A 26,433-nucleotide genomic window follows, 5' to 3' on the forward strand; every position below is an offset into this window, starting at 1 on the left:
TTATCACTATTATCATGCTCAATAGCAGTGTCTGAAATGGTTATTGCAGTATGTCCCTAACACAGGTTCTGCAATAAAAAAGTTCCTGTTTAGGAAGGAAAACAAAGCAAACTTATAGACACTGTTGGGACACCAAATAATATGGAAGAAACACATCTCATACATAGCTAAAGCCTCACAGAATATGAGGCATATCAGGTATTTTTATACCTTTTTTACAGACCCAGCGAAATGAAAGCCAAGAGAGTGGCTACACAAAGGAATTAACCCCTCTAAAATATTGCAGCTACAGAGACATGTGAAAAAATAAGTATTTTTAGGAGACTTTGCAAGAAGGTCTTCATACCAGAGCTTCTCCAACAGCTCAAGTGTGTACCATGGCAGATCTATCGCAGCTGTGGATTTGCTGTTTGTGTGTGCATGTGTTTGTGTGTGTGCTGTGATAATGAGGCTTAATGATTACAGATGGGCCCTGGCCCAGACTGTGTTGTTAGACATTCTCTACTCCCATTAATCTCTGGGTGGACAGTGGGAAGAAAAAATAGATGAGGAGGAATGATATATATGGCATGTTATAGGACGTGCTCAGCTCCTCAGAGGAGAGGCCCATAAAGACACAAGGAAGAGAGGCTGAAAAAAATGCACACAGGGAGCAAACCCTCTGAAGGAAGGGCAGCATGTTTTTAACACTGCAAGTGGAAAAGAAAGAGATTAACCAGAAGGACATGAGTGACTGACAGGTGATCACCAAAGACAAGGACAAGGCAACTGGAATGGCAAACCAGAGGAGCAGCAGAGCTCAGTCTCATAGCATTGTTTTTAAATACTGATTTAAAGGGCAGAAACAAGAGAGGAAAAATCATCTGTTTCTGATGTGCAGTGAATAAGACTCATCTGTCATTTTAAAATAATTTTGCCCTCCAAGGAGAACTGCTAGAGAACCAGGTGGTTCCTGCAAACAGCAGAGTTTAGCAATGAGTAAAAATGTCCATTGGAGCTGCTCCTGAGGATCCTGGAAGTCCCTGTGCCACATCTACGAGGGCAGCACACTGCAAGTGCAGTGTCTGCCTGACCTGCCTCCCTCACACTGGAGGAAAACCAAGCAAACCAAAGAGCAGAGAGAGAAAGAGAGAGAGAGAATCTGCTGCCTGGTCAGTACTGCAGAGCTTTTCCGAGCACAGTTATAATGGCACAGTAACAATCACTTCTTTGATCCAGCCACTCATTCTCCATATCACAAAATGTCTTGATACCTTCATTGCGACTGACTGTGAGGGCTTCTCCTCCTCAAAACCCAGGCAGGCTGAGGACATCCTCTACAATTAGGCTGATGAGGAGACATCTTTGCAAACTACTTTTGTGGCCAGGCTGATGAGGACAGTCTGATTTTTGGTGGTTTGTTAGCGGTTTCAGGCTTTGATGAGTAAGTGGCAGTGAACCTGCAAGGGCTGCTCTCATTTTCCATTTCAAGCCTATGAGTGCTTTATCCAGTGTCTCAGGTTCACTAGCAGACTCATACCATGCAGAGTGCTGAAACTCACACCTGCATGTTCTAACAGAGGGTGGGTTCATGGAACTGTATGATTCTGGAATAACCATTTTTAATTGTTGCAGGGAAGAGCTCTGGGGAAGACAAAACAAACCTAAGCATTACCTCAGAGGCCTAATTCTGCAGGACTTGCACCTATAAATACAGAAATAAATACTCTGATTTCATTTCTCACATTTCTTTCAGTTGGAAATGGGAGTTACAAACAACCATGACAGCAAGAGCAATTATTTTGCTTATGGGAACAGCACCAGAGTAAAAATTAAAGTGAGGCAGGTCAGTAACACACTCCCTACTCCACAAACCTCTCTGGAGGACCCTGTCAACTGACCTACAGCAGAAGGTAAAATCTCATCATGTTTCCTGATAAATTGTTTCGTAGCGAGCACCTACTCTGCCTGGTATTTCTCCACACCTCCCTCCCTCTTTATCTCCTCTATCTGCCTTTCCTCCTCATGTCCTAACAGCATCACATGAACTCTCAGATGTCACCATAAGCCTGTTTACCAGGGCTTCCTCTTCCTCTTCTTCATTTATTTTTTGACATCCTCTACAGTGCAGTAATAAATTGGTGGCTTTTACACAAAAATAATATGCAGCAACATACAGAGTATTTGCGTCAATTGATTGTGCTGACTGCCTGGAAACAAAGCCTCCAAGAACAACAAGGAACTGCCTTATTTCCTGTGCACCCAAGGGTATTTCTGCCTTTGCTTTCCAGGAAGTGATGCCCAACAGGAATCAAAATCTAATGCTGTAATTGAGTCAAAGATCAGTAAGGAAATAATCTTTAATCATCTTTGGGATTTCAAACCACAGCTTTCACTCTCAGATCTCCTGAGCACATATTTATGGAACTTCTTTCATTTAATTTGTACTGAGATAAAGGAAAAGTGAGTGCAGAACAACACGTAAAGGCCAAGTAGTTTTACTGCTTTCACCTTCATCATTGAACTATTGCTTAAAAGCTTTCTTTCCTGGGGATAGATCCATGCCAGAAGCAAGGCAGACACACCATTCCTTCCTTTGTGACTCTGCTAGATGTGCCGACATACTCTGGCCTAGGGCTGAGGGAAGAAAGAGCTGCTTGTAACAGAGAAGGAAATAATCAAGGACCTTGACTCCTCTTTTGGTCCTGAAGCACTCTGAATCATGTGTTTGTCTCAGCTTATCAGGACAACACCATAAAAAAGATAAATTTCATTTTTGTGAATGAGAGAACATATTTGGTTATCTGGGGAGAAAACCCTTGATATAGAAAACAGCTGTTTCTGGTCTATTTTTAGCTAGCATGGCTGTTGTGTAATTCAGGGATCAACTTCCTCCTTTTGCCAGCTTAAAAAAAGCTTTACTGTAACTTCTCCCTCTCTTTCTACAATAGGGAACACTCAGCAAGAGCATCTAAGCTTTTGCAGTACTGGTGCCACTTCCTGAAAAACTGAGATCCTCTCTGTAGAGCATTCAAAACTGTAGACTGTAATGTTCCCTCCAGATATCACAGCATGGCCTACTCCATCTGCCCTTCTATCACACTCTGAACTATAAATTCCCCAAACCTCTGGCTTTTTTTTTCCCTCAGCATTGTACACCCATCACGAATCACTGCTTATTTCTCACTTTTAAATGTACTGCAGGGGTGAAACCTTTTAAAATAAATGGGCTAAGTTATGACATTAAGAGACACTGAGGCTGCCAGATGTGAATGACTGTCAGTCACACAAGAGCAACACTCCTAGGTTTGATGTCTTACAGCAAGGACAAGAAAAAAGGATGCCTGTTTAAAAGGGGTTAGAATTCACAGTCGAAAGCTAAACAGGAACAGTTGGATGATCTGCAGAATTGCTTCAGGCTTTGACTCACATTCATTGGGATGATTTAAAATGTAATGACCTGTTCTCCCAACTGTTTGTTCTTGCCTCCTGCTAGGGGTTGCTACCTCCAAGAAAAATCAGGAAAATGAAACTTGTGAAGGCTGTTCTAATGCAAAGCAGTGCAACTTTGCTAAAGCCACACTCAGAGGAGAACTGAGCTACAGCCACGGAACATGCTCCAAACTCCATAAAATTCCATCTCAAATCAGTGGCAAGCAGCTGGGGATGGGGCACAGATAGCACTCAAATCCATCTACAGACTTGTCTAAGTAAATACACATCTAAGGCATATAGCCCTTGTGTCTAAGTCTGTGAGTCAATGGAAAGCAGCCAGAAATTTAAAGTTTACCCAAAGAATAACCACTCTGAGGAATTTCACCAACTGGTGTAGAGATGTTTTTATCTAAGGGAATGATTCATCATCCATAAATTAGCTGATTATACTTTCACCAGCAATTTTTTAAACATCAAAAGTTAAAGCGAGCTTAATTCTAACTCACTAGAATGGTAAATAAATGGGGAAAGCCTGATTTTCTTAGTTCACAGCAGAACTCAACAATCATCAGGTGAGGACTAAGATCTCCTAATCCCCTACAAGGAGGATATAAATTCATGTTTCACTTCTGCTAAAAAAGGCTTTAGTGGTAAGCACTGCTGCCATGCACAACCTGTCTGTCCAGCACAGCCACTGGGTCCTGGGCTTCACGTATGTGCTTGGTCTAAGTCTATGATTCCCAGAGGCCAATTCCAGTACTAAGTGCTCAGCTAAAAGATTTGTATCTTTTCCCTTACATTTCGACCAGTTAAACTGTTCTTTCTAACAGTGAAGCTGTGAAACTTCTCCCATGCTGGACATTTCCATCCAAGGAAAGATAAAGGCGCTTTTCCTCATATGTAAACTGCTCGAAGTGTCCCCTGGCAAAAGCAAAATCAAGCAGCAGCACTGTGCAAAAATACAGAGAAATTGGTCTGCAGTGAGGTACAGAATACATGGGACCACAGACTGACTCTGAAGGTGACAAATATATAAGCAATTAACTTCAGTTGCAGGAGAAATTCATAAACCATGATGGACAACATCAATTATATTGTCACTAGAGTCACAGAGCTGCTCCTCAGTTTTATCAACCCAATATTGCAACTGCTGCGTGTACAGCACTTAGCAGGACAAAACTTTCTTCTGTAATACTGAAAGTTGTACTTAAAACCAAAGATTATTTTACCGGAGTCTATGTCCTATCCATCTTCTAACCTGTTAGAAGAACGTACACTATGACTTAGAGCTTTTATGGGAGTCTGTACATGCATTACAATAAATTTAAAATGGGATAACATAGTGGGGCTTTTATAATATGCTGCTGCTGCCACATGTATTACTGGCTGGCTGATTCCTAGAGAAAGGAATGTTAGTGTTTTGGTGGCCAAAAGCAGACTGCTGTTTTATGGGTAGTAATCATAATGTCATGTTGCAAAATATGAGACAGCCTTCCCTTCTATACACAATCAAAATATCCAGTTACACTCTCTAAAAAATCAGATGAAGTTAAAGGTATAGGCATCAGAAAATATATAGAACTGAGGGTGACAGACTCTTGGAAACACTAAGACTTCTGTCAATACTAACCATTCCCAGAGGGGTTGTCTTAGTCACTCTCTAGTCCATCATTGAATAAAAGCATCATGAAGTTACAATTTCAGCTAAAAATCAGTAGCTTCTGGTTCTATATGACTTTAGGTTTCCTACAGATTCAGTTTTTAATGACATAATTACAAATCCAGAGTAACTGATTTGGGAGATAGAATACTACTATGAGAATAAAAGGCTACTAAGAGTTTGATTCAGAGTTTTTCTGCTTGCTGATCTTAACTGATAGGAACTAGGCAACATTTTTGATGGAGTCTTCCATCCAAAATGTTTAGATGCAAATCTAGTTATAAAAGATGCTTTTTTAAAGTGTAACCCAGCAGCTGCAAGCCTTGTTCACTAGGTAAGGCAGCTTCTTCTCTCTTTGAGAGACTGGAGAGGATTGGGTTTGGAGGAGGGCTAAGACACATTCCAACCTGAGCAGGTTATTTTAGCTTCCCCTATCACCAGATCAGAGCAATAAGCACCTTCAGAAAGCAGTTCACCTTCACAAGTTGCTCCTCTCTCCACTAACCATGGAAGCCTGGAAGAAACCCTGGATGTGGTGATGTCCACAGTCAGGTGAGATGATTTGCAGTGTGGCTGGATCTGAAGTTCTACAGCTGTCCAAGTTAACAACTGTACTTAAAACACTAAGTTCTGTGTTTTGTCACGTGGAAATAAAAGGTAAAAATACAAGGAATACATTTAATCCAAACCAGTGCTTCATTTGTGCATGTTACTTCATTCTTGTGTCTATTAATATATTTGGCCAAACTCACAAATAACACTGGAGTGTTGGGTTTATACTGAAAACACCTTTTGAAAAATATTCAGATATTATTGGCCTGTGTCTTTAAGAACTCCCGGCTTGTTTATGTTACAGTTTTCTGTAATAATTTGTATTTATTTATGTCTCATTGTGGACATCTGGAAAGCAGATACATAAGTGTAAATAATTTAAATGGTAAAGGAAATGGAGAATCATCTCTGATTAATTAAGGGTTACAGTATGAAATGGGCTTGTGAATTGCTAATTTAAATAATGAGTCTTAGTTCAGTGCTACCTTCATTACAAATGAAGAGGAGAGTAAAAATTACAAGTGACCTAAATCCGGTCCTCCAGAAGTGCTGCATACACCTCAATTTTGAGGAAAGGCAAAGGCAGCTCTCAGCATTACCACTCAGTAATTTGAAAGAAAGCCTATTGTTTATAGGGCACTCTGCACTATTCAGGCACAAGGGATATCATTAAGTTCTGTTGGAGAAGCACAAAGGCCCAAACATAAGCTTTGGCAGCTGAGAGAAAGAGAGCAATTGCAGGAACTGTTGCTGTTCAGATGGTGAGAATTAGTGTAGCTCCGTTGGCTTCACTAGAATTATATGGATATAATACACCAGCTGAGGATGTTATCCATTATCTGTAACTCCAGCTGTGCCTGCATGGCTAATCTAGCCAGATCTCTGAGTTGAGACTTATATGGCATGAAGCAGACTGCTTAATGTAATATAATATAATTTAAACACCAAGAAGAGACTCACAGATAATTTCTGCTTCAGCTCACAATGACTCAGAGCTCAGTGAATATGGCAGAGCAAATAGACCAACACCACAGTTTTTGAGAAGGCTGCAAAACAGTCCACTGAGTGGTCCATGCACACACAAAAGGATTTGAAAATTATTTAATTGTTGAAATGATCTGCATAGTGCAATTTATGAGCTGTTGGTTATGAGCAGTGAACATAGTCCTTCTCACTCGAAGTCCAAAGCTGCTGCAAGATGGGAGATAGCCAATTATTTCCTACCTTAAAAACAGCTTGCTTTTAATATTCTTTATTAAACTATCCTTTTTTTCTCCATCCCCTTCATATCCCATAGAATTCAGGGCAAATTTACAGATTCAGCAAATATTTTAGAGAGAAATATTCTTACCTGTTGTGAGCAAATGTAAAAAGGGAGGAAAAATTTTGGTTTAAACAAGTTTTTTCTCGGCAAGTCAAAGGATATGCACAGAAAAACAGTGACAACATATGCCTGGCTCTATTAGTGAGCCACCATCCTGAAAGCAGTCAGTTCATCACGTACTAGGATGTCCTCTTTCTTCAGGCTGCTGCTGTCAGAGCTGCCTGAACAGCTTGCACTCAATGATTACAGTCTCTGCACGCAACCACTCAGTCACTTTGCACAACTCAAAACTTCTGGCAAACTGCGTAAAAGGAAGAGGCAAAGAACCTTCTGAGCAATTCACAGAGGATTCCTTGCCAGGCAGCCACTGAAGGACCTTCATGACTAGTCTATCTGCAACACAGAGGGAGCACATACCTTGTTAGGGGCACATGTTCTCCCTCTATCAGTCAGATACATCATCCTGGACAACTCTCCTATGGCACTGATATAGTTCTGCTTCCAGCCACACAGACCTGGCGTTACATGTTTCGTGTTTTACATGAAGGGAGTCTACAGGAAAGATGGAGAGGGACTATTTGCAAGGGCATGTAGTGACAGGACAAGGGGGAATGGCTTCAAACTGACGGAGAGTAAAGTTTCATTAGATATTGGGAAAAATTTTTTATTGTGAGGGTGGTGAGGCACTGGCAGAGGTTGCCCAGAGAAGCTGTGGCTGCCCCATCCCTGGCAGTGTTCAGAGCCAGGTTGGATGGAGCTCTGAGCAACCTGGGCTAGTGGAAGGTGTCCCTGCCCATGGCAGGGGGTTGGAACTAGGGGATCTTTAAGGTTCCTTCCAAACCAAATCATTCTATGATTCTATGTTTAGTGAAGAAAGGGGAAAACACAATGCATGAAAGATGAGCAGATACAGGGTTGAGATCTTTCTATCTGCCAAACCTCTGCATACCACACTTTCTCCACCTTATCCACACCATGCAGCTGCTGCCAGTCCCCCTCATACCTCCCTGGTTTCAACAGCAGCAATTTTCATTTGTTGGGTCTGACTTGGCTAGTAAGACTGTTTGCTGCTTGACCAGTTATTCCTCACTGAAAGGGAGACAGACTGGACAGAAGCTTTCCAAAGGCTAGATTCAGCCCCCAGGCACACCCTCAGTTAGGCAATGCTACTTTATGTAGAAAGACAGATTAAACAGCTAAATAAAGCATAAAATAAAAAATGGGAATTAGATTACCTAATATCCCAGCTCAACTTACTTAAGAACTGCACCCTGCTCATAAAGGCAAAATCAGTATCACTCCAGTTTTAAGCAGACGATGTAATTTGAGTTCTAACCAAGGTCATCAGGAACTCCACATCTACTCTAAAAATCAACCCCTTCTTTGACAGTGAGTAACATTACAGCCTATTTCTCAGTCAAGTGATCTACAGCAAAAGATCTCTCCTGACATCTGAAAGCTAGCACACAACTGAAATCTTCTTCCCAGTTCCTGCCCTGACCACTGGAATGCCCCTGCCACTACGGGCACTAAGCCTCCTTCAGGGAATGAAAAGCCTTTCTGAATAGTGTGAAACACTGAAAATTCTGGGTCAGGGCTTCAGCCTGACCTTCTTGTCATACCTCCATTACCTTACACAGCCAGCAGATCCTCAGGAGAGTCACCTGAAGACAACAAAACACAATTTGAAGGTCATCCAAGCATGAATGCCCTTCTTCATGTGAAGAAGGAATCAGACCCTTAAAAGGCAGTTCACTCCATAGGACAGAATTATCCTTTGCAACTAGCAAGCACACAGAGGGAAAAACACCCCCGCTGATGTCTCACATCCACTTTATTACAAGTAAGTAAATAGCATTCATCACCACCACTGATTAATTTATTATTTTTTTCCTTGGGTTTCCATTGTTAATGATGGTTATTTAAGGTTTCAATTTCACAGAGACACATTTTCACACAAGGTTGCAAAAGGCAAAAGAAGAGGAAGGGTAAATATTACTCCGGAACTGAGCTGACCCTGCAACATCCAGGACCACTAACAAAAATAAAAAGAGGATGTTAAAGGCCTTCCTGTGCTGTGGCTGCTCAGTGATTGTGGAAAACTGACAGGAAAGAACACATCCCACAAGTGATGGATATCATCCGCTCTGCAGGAAAGTGAGATGCTCAAGGTCCCACCAGTCCGTGCCAGAGAAAAAATCCTCAGTAATCAGTAAGCTTGTCACTTGATGTGCATCTCTGTGTCTCAGGAAGAAGCATCAGAGATGAGAACCAAACCCTGCAATATTCTGACAGTGTGTGAACAGCAATTAGCAACTCTGTAGACAGAAACAGGTTCTCTGGCAGTTCCCATTAATCTCTTTATGCAGATTTAATACTCATGAATGAGATTGCATGAGCAACCAAGAATATCAAGTCAGTTCTTCACACCAGGTATATCTCAATAAACACCTGTGATTAAAGACTGGCAAAGAGCCAGAAATACACTGGTCTGGACTTCACTCTGACTCAGTGTTGGTCTGTAATGGTTTCCTCATATTTGTTATCCTGTCTGAAAATGAGGGACAGCCATATTTTATCTGCCTTGCTAAATACTTTGACTCCACAACAGTCTGTAAAGAGCAGCTTGGCTTAAATTTATCCATTTACAAAAAATGTACTTTCCCATGTGGGATGGAGATCAAATCTTTGATACCATGCCACACAAACAAGTCTTTTGGCTCCTGCTCTCCGTTACAGTTCATGACCAACAGTCAGAAGCCCTTCCTAAAGGTCAACTGCAGGTCCTGCATCTGTCTGGCAAACATGCTTTCATACCACCCACGCTCTGCAGCTCTGCTGAAGGCTCCTTCCTGCCTGACACAAAAGGATGAGAACAGCTTCAGTCATCATTCACTGTGAAGCTGACTGGGACAAGGCAGAAGTGGACTCCAGCCAAGAGACAACCCATGAAGGAGCTGCAGTTCTGAACTGCCTCCTGTTTTACTTGTTAATGGCATCCAGGCACCTTCATGCCAGGGTGAAGACTCATGTTTAGTTTTGTTCTAGCTCCAAGCAGTTTGCACCCAGTGATCTGAGCCTGCTCAGAACTTAGATTAACTTCTACTGGCCAAGACCACAGCATGGTGCAAATCAGCACGACCAAGTGATGTAGAGGTGGACAGAGTGTGACCTGAGGACAGAGCACTACTAGGAATCCTACGATATCAATCTGTTTGGCACATCCCTGCTAAAGCCCCAGCTGGGTCACCCCAGAGTAAGCTGAGCTTACCTGACCCTTTTAGGGCTGATGGGAAAAGCGTGAGCAGACGATGAGCTGCCCATGTCCCATAATGAATCATTTAGGGAGTAACGAGCTTTCCTGGCTCACACAGCTGTGACTTAGATCTAGGAAAAGGCCTGATCTGCCCACGAAGCATGATCATCTGATCAGCAAACAAGCTTTACCTTAGCCCCTAACCTGATTCAGATTTACAAGGCTCTTCCCTGGCTGTCCATCCTTCCTATCTTCCACAAATAACAGGAGCCTACAACAAACCTGGCACTGATGCAAGGTCTTCACGGTATTTTAGTTGGCAACCTCTGAAGTATGTCTGACTCAATTTGTATCCTCTGTTGTAAGGCCTGGGTCTCGCAAAACTAAGCACTACAACTGCACACACAATGGTCTGAGTGGTTGTGGGTTTTGTTTTATAAGTCATTTGTTTCCTGAAAAAATTAAGCTTAACTCTTCCTGTTTCTTTGCCATGACTACTTACTGCTCAAGAAGTCTACTGTCAGCGTACAAATCTTGGATCGTTATTTCCCCCAAAGAAGTTACTGAACCGACCTTTACGAAAAGATAACTGTGTTTCATCCTTTTATCCTGCTTATAACATTTTGTCTTTGGTTCATTTTGGAAGTTTTTCTTTCTAACTGGTTTTGATTTACCTTCAGACAGGACACAGCAGAGAAGTGCCACTCAATTCACTGCTTCACAGCTCAGTCTTTAATATCACCATTGCGAGCGAATGGAAGAAGTGATATGAGTCTTTCTACATGTGTTTGACTACATTTCAACTTTAAAAAAAATAATCTCTGTTTTAGGCTAGAGTACATGACCTAAATATCAGTGACGCGGAGAAGAGCACCTTAATATGTGTTGGCATGCAAAATGGAAGAGCAAGTACAAAGAGCTGCTAGACAGGAATAAAGGGAGAGGAAAAAAAGGTGATTAAAATCTGATTAAACAGATGATTTGGTTAGATGTGGACTTCAACTCAAGCTCTAGCAACTACTGCTAGCACTCTCAACTATGCACATTTTGGCAGAGCTACCAAAACCAGGCACCTCAAATTACAGAGGCACCTGGTGTGTGAAACCAGGAAATTCTGTTTGAACACAGGGAAGGGCTTATTTTCCATCAGGGAGGTCAAACACTGGAACAGGCAGCCTGAAGAGGTGGTGGTATCTCCAGTCCTGGAGATAATGAAAAACCCAACTGGAAATGGTCCCGGGCCATGAGCAGAGGGTTGGCAGCATGTGATCTCCAGAGGTCCCTTGCAACCTCAGCTATTCTGTGATTCTGTAAATCCTCATCAAGCTTAGCTATAAAATAGATTTCAGCTCAATCTTGTCAAGATGGTGGGTGTTTTGCTTGTGCAATTGCAGCATCGCTGAGACTTGGGTAAGTCACCTTAGCTATGAAAATCTGTATCCATTCAGTCTCTCCAGACAGTAAGAAGAATTTTACAAATTACATGCTTAGACTTGGGTATGTAAAAGTTTACCCACAGGGTTTAGCCAGTCTCTGCCTGAAACATGGTTGGGCAAAGGTAGTATTAGATTAGTGCATCTCTTAAGTGGATAGTAAATACAACCATCTGGTATAAGTCTACATTACTGATTTACAGTACTGCAGGACTTCATTACTAGGCAGCACATCAGAGCAGAGATGGAAGCTAATAAGAGTTTGATCAGAATCAGGAGAGAAATCTTGATTTAAGTTATAAATGAGCCACAGCCTTTTAAAACACAGGATGAACTTTTGCCATGGAAACAGTGATAGGCTCAGCTCTCTATTGTACACAGTGCTTCATGTCAGTGTTACTCAGTGATGCCAACCTGCTGTATGAAACACAGGCATGGCACTGGAAAACTGAGCCAACAGTATTCTGAGAACAGTCCATATTCACCACTGCTACCAAATAGAAACATTGCTGTGGGCATAAACCCAGGCAGAAACACTGTCTTGTTTGTAAGTAAGGCCTGCCAACAGTAGCAGAAGTAATAATTATCATACAAGAATCAACACCCTCCCACCATGTAAGAGAATAAATCAATTAGAAATGCAATAATGTATTTTCACAGAATCACAGAATGGTTTAGGTGCAAAGGGACCTTAAAGTTCTTCTAGTTCCAATGCCCTGCCATGGGCAGGGACACCTCCCACTAGACCAGGCTGCTATTTTGCACATTGTTTGCTATCCTTCTCGACAGATTAAAGCAAAAGAGGTAGGAAAATCACAGGGGAACATACTAGTCTGAAAAATGCATTTCCTTTTCCTTCTAAAGCACAAAGAATGCATATCCCCATAAACAAGCCAGTTAGAAGGGCTGGTACAGATGAAGTTAAAAACAATTATAAGATTTCATGTACAAAAAGTTCATAAAGTAGCTAAAATTTCTTATTCTAAGACACTAAGAAATCTCCTGTGCATTGTTTCAAAACTCACGTGAAATGAACACTTAATTTTAGTGTACAATTTGACTTAAAAGAGTCAGGAATGTCTGGTTTTAGCACCCTTCCTGCCTCAGTGAGAAGTACACAAGTTATTCTACATAGACAGCTGCCAAAATCAGCAATGCCAAATCTTACAACTGTATGTTCTCATACTCAAGGGAGAGAGTTAAAATTACTGTATGGGAGATCTTTTATACTCACGCTTTACAGCTCCATCTTTTATTAGCTGTTAATAATACAGTTCAACATTACAGACTGTCTACACACTCTGATCTAGCTTTCTATTCCAATTCATCATATTTCAACTCCTGCAAGCCTGAGCTTATTTTAGGATTATTCCCCAGGTATTCAAGCTTTAATTTTTTTACTATGATGACATTAGAGGAACTCTCTCCAGTCACAACTCATTGTCTTGTTGGCTACTCCAGGACCACCGTCAAAACCAGGTTTGTTTTTCTTCCATGGTATGAACCTGTGAGTCTAGCTTCAGGTGTGAACAGTATTAAGGCTTTCCAAGCAAACAACTAGCCTACATGTCCTTCTCAAAGTACAGGTTGTATGGGCAGAGAAGGCTGCCCAGACTCCATAGCAGACTGGGAAGAAGAGATTGTCTCATCCACAGACATTTCTTGGCTTGGAAAGCAGGTCCAGCCACAGGCTACATGAGTGCAAGAGCCAACCCTTCCTGATGAGACAAAAACCCCAAGGTAGGTTTTTGGTCAGTGTGAAGTACTACAGTGATTTACACCAGGAGAGAGTCTGCTCCCATAAAGGACTCCACACCAGCATTTCTCTCATTCATCCTGTCCTTCAGCATCTATTCCAAGTCCTGCTGATTCACCCTTCTCACTGAAACTCACAATTTTTGTTGAGAAAAACATTGCTTTTGGTAACAAACAAGCAAATACAATACAAAAATATTGTGCATGAAAACCAAAATGTTATCAGAAAAACATTTCAAATGCTTTTGCACTCATTATAATGAATTCTATCTGAAAATGACTGGCCAGATCTTGACCTCCTCAGTTCAGAGTGCAAAAACAAAAACAGGGAGGAAGCTTCTAAGACACAAGCTCTTGCTGACCAACCAAGCAACTGGTTTTCCAACGTACCTTGTTGCTCAGACTGAAGACTGCTGAATAACCCACCACATAGCCCATCAGCCTCTGCCTGAGACCAGCAGCACTAGATCTCCCAGGTCTGCACAAACCAGCAGAGTTAAGAAGTATAAAACCTACCAGCCTTCTCAACTGGATTATCCCATTCTCAGCAATCCCCTCCGCTGTTTCACAAGAAAACAGATACAAATTAACCTCTCTTGACATCTATGCTTAACCCAAAGCTTTTGGCCTATTGTCCACAAGCGTAATTCCTACAATCCTGTGACCATCTCCTGAATTTGCAGGTTTTCTTAGAAATTCATCATATTGCAATGCTGCAGAAGATGCCAACAGTGAAAGTTATTTAGGGACAGAAACAAAAGAAAAAGTGGGAATGTCACAATCTGACAGACTGCAGAGAAGTAGTACTTTTCTGTGTTCCCATTAGCTCAGTCCTTCAGATTGCAGGATGCCTTGTATCTTCATTTAACAGAAATACATTTTTATATATTTATATATATCTATATGTATATTTGCTTTCCAATCTGTATCTGAAAAATATCCAAGAGATGGTAGAAATATCTAGGTTAAAGTCAAAGACTGTAAAGAAAGATTCGTTACCTAAACATGACTCAGGCACTTAAAAATCTTTGAGAATGTTGCCCTGAAAAAACTTCAGGTGCTCACACCAGACACTAAATTGCTTGATCCAGCAAAGCATGTGTAAGTTATTTCACTGACTTTAAATATACTATTCAAATACTTAAACATAAGGTACTTGACTACGCTATTCCATGTACTGGTAGTAGGATTTAGTAGTTCTCATATCAAGTCCTACTGCAGCAACATAAGGATGAAAAACTAAACCCCACCTTCATTAAAAGCATTATTTGCTCAAGTCCAGATATAGCTTTCCCATTTCACAAGCCTAATAATGGAAAACCAGACAGCTGGTTGTCTTTTCATTTCGTACTGCTGGCAGCCTCTTCAATACAGTGGTCTTAAGACACCAGGAGGTGGGGGGTGGGGAGGAGGAATGAAAAGCAACAGTCTTCCTGCAATGGCTTGCCAAGAAAATGCAAACGTGTGAGACAATGTGTTAATGAATATCCCCACATATGGACAAGCACTGGTAATTTTTGGTAAGGCAAAGATTTGCAATTAAAATGTCATTCACAACAGAGAGAACTAGGATTATCATCAAACCCCCAGTTTAAGACAGGAGACATACAAATGCATGTGCAAGGTAAAGCATCCTCCTCCTCTCTAATTATACAATAAACACACATTAAAATTGAGATTTGAGGACATTTCAATCAGAAAACCAAATGGATTATTTTAATCCTGGTATCTCTCTCTGCTTTATGATAACTCCTAATAAGACACGTATTTTTGTTTAAGAGAAAGCATCAAATTATGATCTCAGGACATCTCATTTACAATTTCCCATTTCGTCCCCATATTGATTTGTCCTTTAAATTACTGTAACATGAAGAGGTCTAAGGGAGTTTTCTGGGAAGTTCTTCCTAACATTTAGCAATGGCTTCAGCTGATGAAGTATCATCCTCACCTCCACTACCCTAGAAAACTTACTACTGTCCTCAATCCTTCCTTCTTCCTCCTTTTCTCCTACCAAATTAAAACAACTCTTCCTCACAGTTCCCATTTTCCTAACCCAACATTTCATCCCATTGTTTCTCATCTCATCAGCAGCAACCGATCTTTCTCTTTGAACCCAATGGTACATTTTGAGACAGCTCTAGGTCCAACAGTCGTTTCCTTAGGGCTTAGGGTTCATAGACCTGTTTCTTCCTGATCATTGCTGTACTTTGCCATTGACACCCTATGTTTGGAATTTGGAACTTTTACAAACACGAGGTGCCAAAACAGAGTACAGTACCCCAGCTGAGACCATAGGTGAACTTAAATATATTTCTTCAAGCATTACCCTTATTTAGGCAACTCAACACAGCATTTGCTGACATCTACACAGTAGGACATTGCCTATTCATGCTCAGTCACTGACCTAACATCACATGCACTTTTCAGCAGAAACACCACCAATGCAATAACTCCCCCAATCTTCAGCATATTCCTCCCCACACAGAGGACTCCACATTCGCTCTTTCTGGATAGCATTCTGTTTTAGTTCAGATTTTCATTACACCTTTGAATTCCAACACCAATGCTTGTGGTGCCATTTTAGATAGTATTGGTGCTACATCTCTAGTAGGAAGATTGATGCTTTTCAGTGTGACTGTTCTACTGCATTGATTTCAAAAGCTGACTTTAAAATTGGGGTTGTATTTATGAGGTTTAATTCAAATGGATTAAATTAATTTGGAATCCTTGATCCAACTGCGAAAGACTTTTCCACATAGCTCTCCCTAACAGGTTAGAATTGCTAGATCATTGACATTGACTTTGCAGCCAAACTGCAATTTTTTAATGGAAAAATCATCTAAATCTCATCTGTAAAAAGCAGAAGGAAATACAAAATAGATTAGCATTTTTAAAAGCAAACTATAAACCTTTTTTTTACTTTAACATAGATTAACATCCTGTCCATACTGGAAATTAAGGAGAGGGAATGGATAAGAGTAAAAGCCAATGATTTCAATGGGGTCAAAACATGGCTATAATAGCAACAAACTTCCAGTCACAGCACGGCTTTGTTACAATTCCACATATTTCTGTTCATCAGTTAATAAAACACAAAAGCCAATCAGAAATTCTGGATTATTTTTTCCTGTCTCTGCCCTTGGCCTGATGGTGACACTGGCAAGTCCTCTCCCTCACCACACTTCTGCTTCCTTGGCTGTTCAAATGAGGACAAAAATAGATGTTCCTCACAAAGAGAAACTAAGGCATCATTTACTAATAAGTGTAAAGGTTTTAAAAGAACTCTGTATTAGAGGAGAGAAAAAATTGACTACAATAAATGGGGCTTCAAGCAACCTCCATATACAGAAGGGCTTATTATAGTCTTGCCTCTATAGAAGTGCTTTCCAGAAATTTTATCCCCTTGCTGCTGGCACAGATGTTCACGGGCTCTTGCAGATGAACATAAAAGGGCAGTTTTGCAATGTGAATGAAAATAATTATTCTTATCACTTCGGACTTTTTGTCAATGAAATAATGTGACATATATTTAGTTACCAGAAATGAAAAGAGAACCTCTATGTGAAGCATTTAAAATCTGGTGATTAATTGACTCGACAGGCAAAGATCTTTTCATCACCTGACTTCTAAAGAAAGGACAAGATGAGCATAAAGGGGTTTCCTTCAGTAACATATTTTATGGGTAGGTTTCTATCTTTCCTTTTTTCTGATCTTTAGCAATTACCAAATTAGAATATAACTACCTCGGCACAGAATATGTAGTTTTTACACAGAGACACAGTCCACAGGAATTCTTATGTACCATTTTCATGAGTGTTAACAACAGGCAGAGTATTGTACGTTTGTTTAATCAAAGATGAAGGAAGCTTTTATCAAATTAAATTACTGCCTTGGTTCCATCTTATTCTTAATAGCTTAAGTCAATTGGATTCAAAGATGTCTTCAGGACTGAATCCAGGAAAGAGTATTTGTTGTCTCCAAGATGCAGAGAACACCAGAAAGTAAATGTAATCCCACTCAAAATCCATGGGAACCTAATAAACAGCAGCGATATTTAACTGACATTTCAAAGCTCAAAGGCAGAATCATTGCATTTGTTAGCCTTTAGTCTCATTCCTTCATGGTGCTTTAGTGCTTGAAACTGGATACAGCAAAAACTTGTCAAATATCACAGAGATCAAAAAAGTGAATTAATTTACTGAAAGAAAAATGTTCACAATCAGTGATAGAAGTTCATATTGAGCTGCAGAGTGCAGTGGCTGATCCTAAGTTTAGTTATCCAAGTTTCAAGTCAGACTATTTCTATTGGCAATGTTATACAACTGTGGGGAGACTCCAGTGTAAAGGACTAAATAAAAATATCCACATTTCAAAGAATCAACATTGATACTGCCTCAACTAATCCTTCACTTGCTTCTGTATTCAAAGCAACAAGGCACCTGCTCTGGTAGAAATATGGATCACTTACACCCTCCCCCTGTCTCTGTCAGCACAGGTATTTCACAACAAATCTCATTTGGGTAACCTCCAAAGCCCTAGACATATGCAGGAATGACCTGGTCCTCATCCAAGTGGATTTATTGATGAGGGGAAAGGAGATGAAAGAGAGGTGGCACAGCTCTGCTTCAGAGCTTGGCTCTGCAGGCACAAAGCTCCTGCTCTCAGGGATTATGCCTCAAAAAATGGTATTGGAAGGTGTGTGACATACCTCAGGGGCTTCTGTTGGTTATACTGATTATGGTGAATAAAGAATGCTGCTAGTCATCCTGCCATTTTCTAATGGGACTATTTCTACACAGGTCAGGAACGCACAGCACATGGACAAAATACTCACCAACAAACATCAGTTGATCTGAAACTCACTGAACAATGGGAAAACATCTATTTTGGACTATTATATTCATGTTATCAATGATACAAGTATGCATGGGTTAGACAGAGTAAGCAGACATGGTGACTAAAGAGCAACGTTGCTGCAAACAGCATTTCTTTGCAGATTTAAGTTTGATTCAATTTAAAGTTTAGACATAAGAGTATTATGGTATGACATTTGCAAGAGTTGTTGAAGATGGTAATAAATTCATAGAATTAGCTTCACCTGAACAGCCCAGATCCAGTGACTTCAGAAACACATAATAATCCACATCCCAAATACTAACCCTGTATTTCTTAGTTAAAAATCTTATGCCATTGGTCAAAAATCATCATTACCTATTAAAGATTTTTATGTTCACATGTGATCCACTGACTAGTCCCTCTCCACAACTCGTGGCAAGTGTTCAGCATATAGAAACAATCACTGTAAGTCACAAAACCTTGTTCATTTTTCCCAGGGTCTAAGAATGTCTGTAGGCACATCACAGGTCTTGCTACTATACTGCCACTTTCCTAGCAGGGGCTTACATCAGCTACTCATGGAAAGAAAATAAAAACCAGGACAAATATAGAATAATCTCCTACCTACAAAGTGGTTCCCTGCAGATAAGGCCAAGCTGACTAGGGTGGTAGGGGAATGAACTGGAAACATCAAAGGTGCCAACCTTTTTGCAGTCCTACAACAATACTTGTGGGTAGACAGTGGGAGAGGTCACATTGGCCCCAGGAGTAGCTTTATGCAATGTTTCAATCTCAAGTGCAACCTCAAGCCTGGGTTTGACAGAAAAAAAAAAAAAAGAAACTGGGACAGCCATCACACGTCCTCTTAGTCAGACAGGAAAACTTCTACCATCTATTCTACATCTATTGTCAGCTTTCCTGAATTATATGAAGTGAAGTTAGGATAGAAAATTCCCTATCATTTTTCAAACCCAAATGAGAACTGAGCAAAATATTTCACAAGTGAAATCTGTACTACACAGTCACATTTCTTGCTGAAAACAAAGTAGGAACTTAACGTCTAAGTTTTGCAAAAGGCAATGTTCAGAAGTATCTCTAAAGTCAATGTCCTCCCAGACTAAAATCTTGACTCTCCCATTCTAAAACTTTAAGACTAGAGGAAAATGATGGTATCTCTGCAATAATTACTGCCAGCAATTTGATTTTCTAAAGGCACTAATTCAACACAAAAATAGCTCCCACATCTCTGGGATGAAAACTTTGCCCCATACAATATGCCTCATCATAAATTATCTGGTAAGGATAAATCTTTTAGAAGCCATGAATGGTGTCGCAGGACCAATTCACTAAACCTGCCATAACACACTTGAGAGATAATTGAGATGTCAAGTCTCATCAATATCAACCAACTTAACTAAGGACAAGAGGAGAGGGGAAGAATGATAATGAATAACACCATTATGTGAAGGTAGTTAACTCACAGCCTAGAAACAGATACATATCAGTCACCAATCTGAACACCCTTGAATTTCATGAAAGTCTGGACTTATAAGCATTTCTTCATTTCTTAAAAAGCTTCTTTCCAGAGTTGTAGTCTTTTTTAATATTTTAACTCCCAAGATTTAACTTTTTTTTCCTCACTCTAACTTAACACACAGGAGGTAAAACAATGAGTTTGGACAGCACACAGAAAACACCAGTAAAATACTATTTAAAAAAAATCTCTTTCTGATTAGGCAGAGGAAGCAAAGAGTCAGATCTCTCAAGAGCTCCAAGTCTCAGAGGAGGTTTCTGCCAATTTTCAGTGCTGTGAATTTGTTCCCTGTGTCATTCTCAGTTACTGGCTGTATATCTCCTGCTAATCAATACACATGCACATGCACTCCACATTACTTTCTCATCAAAGGTCTTGCATCGCAGTTACTGTTCACTCACTTTGAAAACTGACATTGATCACAATCCTGTTTCCTTCCTCTCTTTCTTTTTCCCTATTTCCCACCCCCTCCACTCCTCCTTGTGTTATCCCCCTCTCACAAAGTAGCACCTCGCTCTCTCCATCTGCTTCTTCAACCATCTGCTCACTCCTCCCTTCTTGCTGAATAACTACAGTCTCTCTCCATAGTCTCCATGTAGCATCACTAAAACTCTTTTCCTTTTCTGTTCAAAAACACTAAGGACAGAAAGCTTTCTACTCTAGACCTTGATGGAGGAGAGGGTGCAAAGCACATTTCTCTGAGTTCAATGATCCTCTGCCTTGAAAAGTGTAAAATCCTTTGTAAGCTTCATGTTTCATACTGCTCCTCCTCATTTCATTCAAAATGCCATGGACAAACTGATCTTTCCTTGACGGGATGTTCTGGACATTACATCCCACTCCTAAAATGAACTTCATTAGCCATTTACATCCCCCAAGATTTTTAGATTCCCCATCTTCAGGACCACTGCCCTGAGCAGCTCCCTCTTCTCGCTTGGCACCTGGTGCCATCCCCTGACAGTTCTGTTTGGTTTGCTTTGATCTCATCCCACAAGCACTTCTGTGCCTTCTCCTATTCAGGCACTCTCTGCCTGGAATCAGCTCTTGAAGCTGTTTACTACTCAATTTCCCTCTTGCTTGCCCTCTCTTTTCTATTCCGTCAAAGACTCTCATCTTTTCCACACACAAAACTAAAGAGCCCTTCAATTCCTGATGGAGAGGAAAAATATTACATTTAAATACCATCAAACATCCATTTCCAAGCCTGTGCCTTCTTTCTAAAACCCCTGGCTTTCTATTGTGTATTTTATTCCCCTGCTTTGCTTCCTTTCACAATCCTTCACCTCCCAGTACTCACATTATACATTTCATTATGCCTAATCATTTCCTGTTCATCCCCTTCATTTATGCCTTTTCTCTTGTGTTTTTCAGTGAATATGGCACGTTACTACCAGATCTTGTTCTGCCTGAGAACAGCCTACCTCATTCCAGGGGATAAACAAAGAACATAGCAATTAAAATTCAGAAAGATGAAATCAGAAAGATGGCATTGACATTTTTTCCCCCACCCCCTCTTCCCTGCTCTCAACAGCTACTGACAATTGGAAAATTTCAACCATCTCTAATAAACAACAGACATTTGTCCCAGTTTCCTAAGAAAGCAAAGCTTGTGTGATCACATCCTGCCAAGCAGTTCCATCCTAACCCCTTTTGTACTCTTTAAGTTAGTATCGAACAAAGAATATGAAGACAGTGAGGACCCAAAGGTTCAGTATGTGCCTGTCTTGGGAGGAGTCAAAGCACCTCAAGCACATGCCTAGCACATGGTAAAGGGAGGGAAGCACCGAGAGGGGGCAAGAAAACAAAACAATTCTGTTAAAGTCAACCTCCCTTAGCTTCCCTGCTTATAGTGGGGTATAGTCTTTGATTACTTCACCTAACACCAAACCATCGCCTATTTCTTTTTCAGATCCACTTCAAGGATCAGAAGATTAAGAACATAATTGTGATGCACCAATATCTGTAATACAGATGAAGCATTTTCCTCTTTGTCTACCCCAACCAGAAAAAGAACAATATGCTCTCTACCTTTTCTGAATTATACTGGGATTTGCAGTCACCAGCTGCGTTTTCGATCCAACGTCCTTGCTGTACTCACTGGATAGAGGAGGAAGGTTACACCTGTGCAAAGAAATACAGTCAAGATTATAAAAAACATTCAGGACTGACAGCCTTAGGAAAATGTAAAAGTGCTGTGTAAATACTAGACTAAACTACAAATCTGCCCTACTGCACCTACCTATAAGCACAATAGGACATTTTTGTAGCAAATTGTGGGGAAACACAGAAATAAAACCTTTTGCAGAGATGATCTCTGTGTAGCTACTAAGCAAAAACAAAGGCACACACTTGGCATTTTTGACAAGCTGAGGAAAAGGCTGTTATTATCTATAGAAAAGACCTCTTTTTCAATCCAAACTCTTTTAAAGTTCTGGTTTTCACTCTGTTCTGTCTTGTTTACCAGTATCAGACTCCAGACAGTTCCCACAGTCTGTGGTATTAGAAGCATTACACATCTTGCAAGCAAAAGTGGCACTTTCTGTATGTTAGTACCTTCAGAATGCAGAATTTACCATGAAAACACAGGGAAAAAAATTAAGTGGCTATTTAAATATGTGCATCTCAGCTTTGTTTACAATCTTGTTCTGATGGGCAGGGTGGTAACATAATAAAGAAAAAGCAACTGAGCAAATGTACTTTGGAAAGCAGGGAGCTAAGACTACAAAAAATCAGAAGTAGAGAGAAACATCACACAGTGAACAGTCCTAAATGTTCCATAGCAAGGACCAAGGAGAAGAAAGGTGCAGTGGGTAAAGATGAAAATGCATTCAAACAGGTGTAGTAGATAAAGATGAAAATACATTCAAACAGTATCCAAGTCTATGCACTGCTCCAAATATTACTGTCAGGAGAAATCACAACACACAGAAACTGCACTAAAAAGCTAGTTTCAAAAAAATTTTTATTTCAAATTTGTCCAACTTTTAAAATAAAAGATTTGAACAATACTTTTAATGCTTAAAAGGCAAAAATGAAAATAGGATTCTCAGAGACAAGTTGGATTTTTCTTCAGAGAAAGACTTTCAGTTGTTTATGTGTTGGGTTTTGGGGTTTCATTTAGGGCTTTCTAAAGAAAAAGAAAAACAAAACTCAGTTTTGAGCTCTACAATAACCAAATTAGCCCTCCAACTCTGAAGTCCCGCCATCAAAGCAAGACATCCCATTTGCACACACTGGTTTCATTGGTTTTCTGCAGCACACAGGGAAAGCACAGCACAAAGAGGAAGTCTACAAGGTATAGAAAGGTGAGGGACATGCTTGGGTACCAGTTCCTGCCTTTTCCTGTCCCATGGAAAGCGTGTGCTGAGCAAACGCTGACCCTAAAGGAGGGGTCAAGCTGCCCCTGGTTGCTTTAAGCTCTGCAGTCACCCTCACAGAGGATGAGGCCCCAGCACTAGAAGAGGGCAGGCAGTGGTGCACAGTTCCACTTTCATGGCTTCTCCTCTCAGTATCAGGGAGACATAGGGTCCTTTGATGAACATCTTACACCTGGGAAGAGCTTCATCAGTTTCACAGAATCACAGAATATTCAGAGTTGAAAGGGACCTACAAAGATCATCAAGTTCACCTCTTGGCCCTGCACATCCCCAAGAATCACATTATGTGCCTGAGAGCATTGTCCAAACATTTCTTGAGCTTGGGGCCGTGACCACTGTCCTGAGGAGCTGTTCCAGTGCCCAAACATCCTCTGGGGGAAGAACTTTCTCCTAATATCTAACCTAAACCTCCCCTGACACAATTCAGGACATTCCCTTGGGTCCTATCACTGGTTGCCAGAGTTTTTCTCACCATCTTATGCATTAACCTCTCTTTAGCACTCCAGGCAGTCCATATCAGTCATGAAACCCTCCAGTCCAACAACAAGTTTCTTCTCTGATCTTTTTATCTCAACAATTCAGAGGCCCATTTCCTATACTAGTGAGAGGCAGGAGCTAGGGAAGTGAGATGTGGTTAAATTTTTACTTCAGTTTCTAGGGCCTACTGCAGAACCTGTTGGGTTGTTGCATTACAGGTTGCCATTCTCTGCTGCTGCACTGGGGAAATCACTGTCACACAAGGAAAGCCACAGCAGTTGCTGCCTCTGCGCATTCCACTGACTTCTGCAGTGCTTGGAGAAGCATTCCAGGTGTGTGTGACAGCAGAATGAGGCTGCACAAATTCCTGGCTGCACCTCCACGTGGCTTTGTGCAATGTCAGTGCCCGGAGAGGGCACTAGTGTCCACATGGCATATTCCCTGCAATTTTTGTTAATGCAGAGGAGTGGAGATCTAGCAATAGGTTGCTTCCTGCACCTGCAGTGGGTAGGATACAAATTAATCACATTAATACTATTTGGAGAGATTGTAGAAGCTCCCTCAGTAGCAGTTTTCAATGGCAAGTCAAACAAATATTAGAGAAGGAAGATACATAGGTGATTTGCCTTAGGGCAGATTACAGTTTAATGCTCTCTGATTTGAATAAATACAAGCTCACAGAACAAGCTTTTAAGAAACCATTTTTGATTGAAGCTTGTTTAAAGGCACTCTGAAGGACTAAGATCTCACCCTAGTTTTTATCATCTCAGCATCTAAATAATGAAAATTCTTTCATAAGCCAGTCCCAGATGCACTATTTAAACACATCTAATTCCTTTCTTCACGAAGTCTCATTCCTACCTTGTTGTGCATGAAATACTATGAAATGGCCTGAGTGTCCAAAGAAAACTGCAAGAAATCAGTTGGTTAACAGAAAGTTCTTGGCCTCTCCAATTATTTTTAATAGGTCAGCAGAGTGCTGTGTTGTGCAGGTGAGACACATCAAAACTTATCCTAAGAAACTTCTTTTTCATTCTCTTACTGTCACACCGGGTACTGAGGAGCAAGTATGTGAACATGCAGGAAGAAAGGAGATACCATCAAAATAGAGACAAAAACAAGGCTTTGGGTTAGTACCCAATATTTCTGTCTCAAAATAACAATTAGCAGGGAAAAGAAATATTTTTTCTTAGAAATAAGGGTAACAAACTTGAAAAACAGACAGGTATCAGAAGAAGAGTCCACTGTAATCACATTATCTGAACACACAGATCATATGCCATGCAACTTTTTCATTGCAGATGTAGTGTGCTATGTCTTGGGGGCTGAAAATTGCTGCTCTTTTAATCTCTATGTTGGAACAACTGTGTTTGTAGAAGATGCTCAGCAACAAGATCAGTTTCAACTCATTAAATAGCCTAAGTGATTACAGCAGATGAGGGAAGATGGCTGCAATCACATGGCAAAGCTTATGAAATACAAGGAAGTTAAATCAAACCCCATGTGAATGGAAGAAAAGAACAAGGACAAAACCTGGCACGGCATTTCACACTGCAGAAATACTTTGAAGATATTATACAAATTTCTTTTCAAAAAATGCAATGCAAGTCACCACTGTGCTCTTTCAGCCCTCAGATTACAGAAATCAGATTTAGAAAAGATCAACTAAATCCTGTCTTTCACCTGCTGTAAAAATATTTTATCCCAGTGGTGTATTAGTTTCTAACCCAAAAGAATTGAAGCATTTTCCATAAATATGACTGCACATCACTAATTCAATACAGCTTGCAGACAGTGATTGGGATTTTTGCAGGATTCTCCCTATCACTTATTTCCAATTCAAAATAAGTTCTGTACAGAAAATGGTTGCTTTACCCTCCCTGGAGAGAAAAGGGTTTTTTTCTGATCAAGATACAATAACTGCTGGGGGTTTTGGCTTCTTTTAAATCTATTGTTTTTACAACTGATTGCTCCTACAGCATTTCAATTTCCCATTGCATTTAGACAATATTACCATGGTATATACCCTGCAGTTTCTTATATTTAGCCTGTGGAACACCTAAGGAGTTGTGCAGTGATGGCAATCAGGGCACTGCCTCTCTTTCTCTCCCCCTGTGCCTTACATATTTTCTGCTCTAAGAATACATTTCCTTTTGTCTTTAGTTTGTTGTATTGTTTTGCTTTAACATTGAAGGTATTTTTTGCCTTTGAGATGCAAAATAGAAATTACAGTAATACTGTTTGGTTTGCAGCAAGTTTGTATGGCTTTATAATGAGCCATCAGGATCTAATAAGGAGACTTGCTCAAGTGGGTGTTCATTATGCATCCATCTCAAAACCCAAAGAAATTTCTCATTTCTTTGGGAGCATTCCTCCAGTTTCTCCCCCACAATATTTCTCTTGTTCATGTTTAACAAGGAGAAACTAATTTCTTTCTTTCTTTCTTCCTTAAAGATCACAGCCCTAAAAAGTGCCAAATTCAATCACAAAAGCAATAACTGATTCACCATCCCTTCTGACAGGTTCTTATAAGTGGAGGAAGGCTGAAGGGAAAGGAAATGTGAGGAATCCCAAAAACCCTGCATCAGGGAAAAAGGTTTGGCCTTTCCTCAGACAGTCAGCCAGAATTCAACCCTGAGGGAAGAAAAACAGGAAGATTTTAGCTTGTACCAATTAAGTTCTTAAGCCATAAATCAGCACCAACTCTTGAGTTCAGTGGGTTGCATTTAGAGTTGCAGAGGACAGAGCATGCTGCAGGATGAGACACTGCATAAATAATGAGAGGAGCAGCTCCTCAGGACCTCCTTGAGACACT

At 40.5% G+C, this 26,433-nt stretch overlaps 1 protein-coding gene across 1 annotated transcript in view; it reads right to left on the bottom strand.

Moving 5' to 3' along the window:
* Positions 1-26,433, bottom strand: part of ST8SIA1 (ST8 alpha-N-acetyl-neuraminide alpha-2,8-sialyltransferase 1) — an 80,651-nt gene that overhangs the window by 21,676 nt on the left and 32,542 nt on the right. The window contains exon 3 of the mRNA XM_009072531.1: positions 21,793-21,885. Within this exon, the coding sequence (XP_009070779.1) occupies positions 21,793-21,885 (93 nt within the window). The remainder of the gene's footprint in view (positions 1-21,792; positions 21,886-26,433) is intronic.

The sequence above is a fragment of the Acanthisitta chloris genome, unplaced genomic scaffold (genome assembly GCF_000695815.1).
Source record: "Acanthisitta chloris isolate BGI_N310 unplaced genomic scaffold, ASM69581v1 scaffold15150, whole genome shotgun sequence".
In the NCBI taxonomy this organism is placed as follows: domain Eukaryota; kingdom Metazoa; phylum Chordata; class Aves; order Passeriformes; family Acanthisittidae; genus Acanthisitta; species Acanthisitta chloris.